The sequence below is a fragment of the Montipora foliosa genome, chromosome 8 (assembly GCF_036669935.1).
Source record: "Montipora foliosa isolate CH-2021 chromosome 8, ASM3666993v2, whole genome shotgun sequence".
NCBI classification, from domain to species: domain Eukaryota; kingdom Metazoa; phylum Cnidaria; class Anthozoa; order Scleractinia; family Acroporidae; genus Montipora; species Montipora foliosa.
The window spans coordinates 3,026,021-3,034,492 of record NC_090876.1 but is presented as its reverse complement, the minus strand read 5'-3'; the positions used below and the strand labels follow the sequence as shown (position 1 = coordinate 3,034,492).

General features: G+C 37.5%; 1 protein-coding gene across 2 annotated transcripts in view; it reads right to left on the bottom strand.

Annotated features, from left to right (window-relative positions):
- LOC137967435 (fibroblast growth factor 2-like) overlaps positions 1 to 7,641 on the bottom strand; it is a 13,025-nt gene extending 5,384 nt beyond the window's left edge. Inside the window, exons 1-3 of one of the 2 annotated variants that reach the window (XM_068813956.1) lie at positions 7,541 to 7,641; positions 5,602 to 5,899; positions 2,800 to 2,903 (exon numbers count right to left, since the gene is read on the bottom strand). In XM_068813956.1, coding sequence (XP_068670057.1) covers positions 2,800 to 2,903; positions 5,602 to 5,815 — 318 coding nt within the window. In that variant the 5' untranslated portion in view covers positions 5,816 to 5,899; positions 7,541 to 7,641. Of the gene's footprint in view, positions 1 to 2,799; positions 2,904 to 5,601; positions 5,900 to 6,493; positions 6,629 to 7,540 lie in introns of those variants that run through there. The other variant, XM_068813955.1, reaches the window with a different exon arrangement.
- Positions 7,642 to 8,472: the final 831 nt, after the last annotated feature.

The following is an 8,472-nucleotide window of genomic DNA, read 5'->3' as shown; positions in this document are numbered from 1 at the left end:
GAAGCTTTCTTAAGTGATTTCTAAAATTGTCATGTCATGCCTGGTCTAACGACAACAGAATTGATAACTTTATTTTCCGTGTTTTTGCGATAAAAGCGCATTAAGGAACATACTTTCCCTTAACAGACCCACAAAATAGACCCTAATCTTTTTTAATTACATTTTTCTTATACGCAACATACCAAGCAATACTCAGTGCTTACCATGACCCGTCCATGATAAAATTTGGGAATTGCTAGATATCGTCTATTTTTGCCTTTGACAGTGGATAAGAATCGATTATTAAAAATTTGAAATCAAATGTCACAGTAAGCTTAGTTTCAAATTGAGCCATTGTATCTGTGTGCATGGAATGATTGTTAAAAAGGTATGACGAACCCCGAGCACTAATGAAATGAAAACGTTAAGAACGTTTGGTTTCTCGCGAAAAACGTAATTTGACAAACATCGCGGCTTTCCTAACCTCCGTCCTTGTTTGAAATAGTTAAAAACAATTACGGGTAATCGTTCCTCAAAAAACAGGAAATTTCATTTTCGAGAACCTAAATTTTAAAATCTTCTAATATTTCAAAATTTCTTAATAGGGCAGAACTTTGGTGGACAATTCTTCAAACCCCTTTACCAAACCCTGGATGCACCCCAGAAAAGATAAAATTGAGCCTAGTTATCTCCTGTGAAAGAAGGAAATCGACCGAACATTCCCTGGATCTGCCCTACAGGTTAGTGTTGTAGTTATGTGAAATTCAACGACGTCAACAATTTCAGCAGAGTTTACATTTAAGGCCCTCCAATAGTGTATTCCGTTAGGAGCATTTTTTTTTTTGAGAACTTATATTATTCGTATCGGTGTCTTTTGAACTCGTGTTGTCGTGAAGACACACACAGCTTTATTTTCTACAGTAACAACTAACACCTGGTAAGGACTTTCAATTAGTGGTTTTGTATTCAGGAATGACTTTCTTTTTCTGGCATCTTCGTTAAGCAAAAAATGACCAATTTATATTGGCAAGGAATAACTGAGTATCTTCATCAGGAGTTTCAAAACAAAACCAAAATGTACTTATCTTCATCATTTCATTGGTGTGGCGAATATTGTATGCTATTTTGGCCAAACGAACAAAAAAACAACAATTTGAGTATCAATATTAGCTTTTGGTTTACATCAGTCAGCAATTCCGCTATTTATCACTCACGTATCTGGGCAATAAACTGCGCCCAAATTTTTTAAGAGCTAAAACGTACAAAAAAAGAATTGACCGTTTCATAGAATTCTTTACTTTTAAATGATAGCTAAAAGTCGAAAAAGTAAAACAATTTATTTATCAACCCGTGAGTGAATTAATTGGGCCTTAAAATGCTGAGGTTGGAAACTTCGTTCTAAGACACACCATGCAATTTTAATGACAACAACAATAACAAGGCAATTATCAAAATAATATATTCTTTGTGCATTCTTTGAGATGATCAAAAGTCCGACCGAGTCAGTTGCGTTTGGTTGTTCTTGGACTATAATCCGTAGGCCTCGTTTCACATTGCAATTATTGCTGAAACAACTGTTCGCGAACATGATGGGATGGAATTCCAGGCCTTGCATGTGGTCTATCAGCACTGGTCGACCTGGCTGGATCAGTCTGACGGACTTCTGAACGAATATGACCACACAAACAAAAATACCGCCAGGAGTCAGGCTATTTTCCGGGTGCTGGATCGTAGACTCGAGAGTACATGATTTAAGCGAGCTAATCCGGCGAACCGGCAGCAAAACAGATGTACGATACTTCTAAAGTGCCTTTGTGAAGCACACTCCTTTGTAAATACGAATTTTTGAGAAAACCGACGTTTACTATTAAAAAGAAAATATAAACTACTAATATTTGCATACAGCAGTATTTATGGCTTGAAGCCTAGGGACTTGTGAACAAAAATAGTAAAATAACCAACTGGAAGATCGCAAACAAAGTTAGCTATTTACAAGGTGTGGAAGCCCATGTTCAGTGCAAAAAATTGTAACAGTTGTAAGCAAGGATCTCTATGAAAACATTGCCGGATTTACTGCCTCAGTGTGAATCATTTGTAATGTCTTCAAAGGTTTCAGTGAAAATAAATTGTTTCAACATGCATTTGCAGGGCAAGTTATTTACCTTGTGTACAAACAAATCAGATATCCCATTAACTAAAATGATTCAAAAGAAGAAAAGCACCGAAAAACGCCTTGAGAGGCTGATTTCTTGTCTTGTCTGCTTATCTTGATGCATACACAATATTTATTCTATATATATCGCCATGATTGCAGTCGGACAAACGAACAATGCAACCGAACGAATGCGAAGTTGTCAACTGTTCCTTTCTTGCAGTCAATTTAGTCTCAATCACGGGAGTGTTTTTTGCATTGCCCGTAAAATGATTTTTAGAAGGAATGTGTACTGAAATGGACCTTGGGCTGAAAATATCGCAATTAACAAAGATACTCTCGATAAATGACCAAACTAACTTTTGTTACTAACCGGTGAAGCTTTGCGACTACCTACACTTCCTTTATTAGAACCAACCTTAGTATATATTTTGCTCGAGAATTTTCCTACTAGTTCTCTATATTGCATGTATTGTGCCTTCCGCCAGCGCCATGCAGTGCAAGAATTTTGAATCGAACCAAACTCACCTGTCATGTTCAGCGAATACCGTTGACTTCGATTAGAAAATTGAGAAAAGATAATGATAATAATAATAATAATAATACTAATAATAATAATAATAAGATGCATTGTTATCGAGAGATAAAAACAAAGAATGTTAGGTTACCGTTGAGAAGAGTGTTCCAGTGCTTTCCATTGCTATGTATCTTCTTGCTTCGGGGCTAAATATATGAACAAATCCTTTGCCAAGGGATTGTAGCAACAGAGTCACTGTAAAGGAAAGTCAAAAAAAATGTTACCCAGTTATAAAATTTAATCAGAAAATGTGGACTCGAATCTGTGGTAGTCATGAACGACATCATGTACTAGCGGCCATTACTATTCCCTGAACGTTACCTCATGACACAAGGAACCCCAACCAAGTAATTGCCGAGAAAAATCAAGTCGTCGTCCTCTTCTTGAACCAGGCATAAGAATGACATAACTGCTCTCTATGCCACACGATGTTCACCTATCACACATAATGACCTCTGCTTTGTTTGCGAAAACAAATTAAACTGTTAACTTGTTGACTCAAGGCGGCAACGCAGACGGATTTCCTCATAGCGTATTCAGTCTTTCTTTAAGACCGAATCGGCAATATAAAGACTTACGGGATTTTTTTGACGAGTATTTAGGAAACAGGAGTCTAAGACGATCGGTCGTTGTTGCTTATGTAGTATTTATCAGTTGCTAAAATGGGCTTTGTGTAGAACCAAATATGATCAAAATGTTCTAGGCCTTTCCTTGCCCGAAGCGTGGTTTGCTTTTCTATGGCCGCTTAGTCACTGAAAGATGAATCTTTTCAACCTCTGACTCTGTCTCTAAACCTGTTTTGAACGAAACCTGTCCAACACAACATTCAACAATTTTCTCGTTTTCTTTTTTTGGAAAGGAACTTTAGATATTAAACGGCAGATGAATTAGTATAGTGACAATCCAGCCTGATCACCGTGATTGCAATTAGGGAGGGAGGTCTATTAAAGTCTTTGCCCTGTGGTCTCCCTGTTGTCGGAAAGCGCCAAGAAATGTGATAAATAATTTATTCAAGAATGAAAGAAGAATCGTAATTTTTCTTTTATTGAGTTTTGACTTGCCGCAGAGTTTGAAACTGAAAGATATCACAGGTCATCCATCACAAATCAACATTTACCAAGTCAGGAGTAAAGAGACGGCCGGCGTTCTCGTTAGTCTGAAATGTTGAGTATAAAGCAATCTGCAACTTTCTTATTAGATCACTGAATCGTTTTGTAACAGATTTATATGGAATAGTTATATTCCAAAGTGCAACTGATCACTCGCGCTTTCCTCCAGTGTCGAAATCTCATATTAGGAGTACAAAAGTCTTGTGAAAATAGCCCACTATGCACAATTCCCTTGAGACGTAAATATTGTGAGATACTCCCTGCGCGAGGAGATTCTTCAGTCTTTTCCCAAATGCGTCACTGTCTTATTTACAAGATGTCCATTCTATTTTTTGCGGGAAAAATAAAACAACGAAATGATTGCGTAATGAATGTTTATGTCGACGAGAAGACCTAGGAGAGCAAACATGAATGTCTGACCGTGCAGAGTCAAATAAATCACGGCGAAGACAAGCAATACATTGAAATAATACTTAAAATTTGTTTCCAAACGATTAGAAAACAAAATTTCTGAAAAACGCATTTAGGGGCAAATAAATTCTCTCTTTGTATGGCATTATATTGAGGTTGAACTTCTTGTTTATCTCCTTGTAACCACGCCTCAAGCTATGACGCAAGTGTCACCCCTTGAACAAGGGAAATGAAACGTTTTTCGCGTCGTGTTTGCCAAGATCTCTTGATCAAACAGAAGAAACTCCTGGCTGAAAAGAACTTTAGAGTACCTAATTTCCCCGTGCCTTGTAGTTTGCAATGTTATTCGGCAGTCCTTTTTCACCCGACCGGATCAAGTTGCCTGATGCAAGACAATTCAGTTCGGACATAATTAGTAATACAGGAAGTCATCATCCACGAACTGTTGGAAAATTATGGCTGATCAATTCACATTTTTTCCACACTTATTTTTCAACAAAATATTGTTTGATATCTATTGTGGTCGATTCAGATCAGTTCCTCACCTAAGATCATTTGATATTGCTCTGAATGTATACGCAGTGGTTAAGAGACCAATATCATCTCCAAACTCAAAACACACTTCATGATTTTGTTAAAATTTCCCGTTTGGCGATCCTTAATTTGATGCCTTCGTACATATTACAGTATCGAAAGGTGATTCAATTTTCTTGACCCATTGATAGCTAAATTTTTCAAGCACTGCAATAACAAAGATAATGGTTTTTATTATAATTTCATTTTCATGCAGTCTGTCGTAGGCCTTTGTTTCGTTGTGTAGAACAAATAAAAATTATATCTCTCAGGAATAATTCTAGAAACAATATTGTCTCCGATAAATACATTGTTAAACGAACGTATAGAATTTGGTAATAACGATTATTTAAAAAACGTGCCTTGAAAGTTCTCTGTTGGGTGTTCTTTTACGCAAAATGGAAAAGTGAACATTAAGTATGAAATCTTTTCATGTTTAAATAACTATGTTAGTTTTTGCCTTTGGCGGGAATTATTATGCAAAAAAAGACGTTTCCTTTTTTTTGTGTCGTCTGTTTCCTCTGACAGTGACATCATGATTCACTATAAGATTTGTGTCGTTAAGAACATTGAAAATGAAACTCGAGGCAAATCAGAATTTCAATTATCTTTTTTCATTGCTAGGAATACTCGTGCATCGTTTCATGTACATTCGAGCAACTCAAAAATGGGATTATAAAACCTTCTTTCCCATTAAAGCCGTTTGCCTTCAAAGGTTAAGGAATTGCGTCGTATTTTCGTTTATGCTTCTAACTCTGATCGCTTAATTGTTTTAAGCCATATGGTTCCTTTTACAGTACCTTCATTGCTTGTCTGGTCTCGGGTGCCACTAACTTTTCCATCAAGATGTACGCGAAGAAACCAGTGATTTTTCGCATATAGCTTGACTTCTGTTGTACAGTTATCTTCGTCCGTAACAAAGTCATCTCTGTGGGAAAAAACATTTAGATTTATCCTGGCTGTGGACCACTGTACACTGGCCTTAGCTTGTAACAGAGCTGACTTGTTGGCCATTTACTGCGTCTTGCTGCGATTTCCACGTTGACCGTGCTGTTTGGGTCCACGCTATTAAAACATGGTTACCTCTGCGCCGTCAGTCTGTTAAGGAAGAATTTAAGTGTTAACCTTGGATTAGTGGATAAATGAAAGTTTTACCGGAAAATCTGTGACGCCAGTCTGTGTTACGACACCTGCGAGTGACGTCAAAGCAGACTGTTGAAAAGAAGGCACTTAAGAATGACAATAAAACTGTCGATAGCTTCGCCTTCAAATTTCATTTAATCTACGTTTAAAACATGGCTGAGTGGTTAAAATAATAATTTGCTCTTACGCTTTGATGGTCTGTTCTCTCATACTTGTCTAATTTAATGGGAAAACTGCGAAGTATTCAATGCAAGTTTCATTTTCCCATCTAATGAATATTTGAGGCACTCGAAAGAAACTGATGAAGTATTTCAAAACGTAGCGTTTCTGCCTCGAGCACGTAAATTAAACATATAATCTCAAGCAATATTATATATCAAAGAGCATATAGAATATGCTTTTTGGGATTTTCACCTTAAATTATCTTTGCTAAAGTCAAACAAATAAAATGTAAATTTCGGCCGAAATTTGATGTCAATCTTGAATGCCGTGTAATTAATTTAAACTGAGCATACATCGGTTCCTTTTATCAAAAGAAATTAAACTTACGCGTTTTTATCTCAATTATTTAGATGAGCAAACGTAGCGCGCTTGTAACATGCTGGCTCTGTAGTTACTGTGTAGCAGTACGTGAGATGCTTGCCTGATTACAGTTCACACTAAACAGACAGAGCGAAGCTTTAGATAAAGATTGCCCCCCTTCGGGGGGGGGGGGGGGGAAACCGCCAATTTTGTGCCCAGAGTCTCCGTTGCTGTCAAGGAACGACGAAGACTCAAGACCGGACGAGAAAGGATAGACTAGAATTCAGATAGCTATTGAAAAACGCCTGAATTCCTGGATTAAGGACGTTTGGCGCGACGTGATAACACGATGTTGTATCTGAGTCTTTTATTTTGTCGTCCATTACTGAACCCGACGCACTCGATAAGATATCATTTTCGTCATTCATATTCATTGATAATCAAAGGGCGAGCAAACCCTGAAAATTAACACCAATTCAATCCTTTCATCCGCTCCCCAACTTTCAATGACACAGTGTATTCTTCCAAATCTGTATGATATTCCAAAAAAAATAATCAGCTTTTCGGAGTATCGAACCGGAGACAGACATTTACTAAATTTCCTTAATTTCATTTTTCGTTTTTCTTTTTCACTGATTTTTTCATTTTGGCGCGTCAAAGACACTTAAACAACAAACACTTCCTCTGCAGGCTCAATACATCTTCCACGATGGAAATGGCAAAATTCAAATGATTAAATTTATGAGTGAGGGTTGTCCCTCGTGTTATGGAAACTTCGGCCAAAACAATGGAAAAAGAAATCGAGAAACGAAGCTATGGTCGCAGTAGGACAATAATCCCGAAAAAAGAGGCATCACGAGTCGCATAAATGAGTTTGAACCCAAGTTGTCGACCTGACTTAACATAATTTCCAGTTTATATTCGAATAGTAAAGAAACAAACACAGCTTCTTTCCTGTCGCATTACACGACTTTTAAGGTTTGAAAGCTAATTCCTTCGGCTATAACTTCATATAAAATTGACTGCGAAAAGAATTCCGTGGAGAAAAATCTCAAAGTGATGATAGTCTCTCACCTCTGGTTTGGCAATTTATTGGCTCAGCTGTCTTGAGGGGAAAATTCCGCCACTGGACTTTTTCTGACACGAAGGCGAGGCTCCAAAAATTACTTTAACTATATGGAGTAGTTTTTTAATTTCATTACAATACCGCCTCCCTTGACGCCGTAGAAGTCAACAGATGGCAAAACAAAAGCTTCATCAAGATCTGAAGCTATTTTCCAGAAATGTTTTGACTTGCAAACTTCCTTAATTGAAATAGAAAGCCCTATTAACCCCTGCTGTTATTGGGTATTCGTATATAATGCGACTTTTCTCGCCAACTTTCTGCCTGCAGTTTTCCCCAAAACAAATTACTGCTGATGGTAAATTTAGGAGGGAGCTTGGTTTTCGTTGATGGCTTCTTCTTGTTTTCGCGAAAGCACCAATCACTGAGACAATTTCGGTTTCAGAGAATTGATTAGTCCAAGCTATCAAAATGTTCTATGTGGACATGTTTTCCAGCTGTTTCCTTTCAGGTTAAGTTTCTCGTGCCAAATCAAGCCAGCGGGGTTCAAACAATTCAGACCAAAATACGGTGCTTGTTGGTTAAAAACACAGAATTTTTGTCAATAATTTCCCAGCACATTCACTTTCGAAATATTGATGAAGGAAGTCCCCGGAAAAATAAGAAGAAATCCCAAGATTATATGAGTTCTTTTTTTACACCGCTCATTTCGGGCGGAATCATAGTCGCAGTCTTAAAATCATCGAAAAAATACCTTTCTTGAATTCATTTTCCATATTGAGTTAAGCAGGATCACAACAAAAATATCAGAAGGGCGAACAAAACTCCAATTACAATCAATGGGTGTTACTAAAGCGTAGAACCGCGGACCGCTGAACCTCTGAAACCCACGGAACCTGTGGAGCCTGCGAAACACTTCGAAAGCACCTTTTTCCCCAGAACC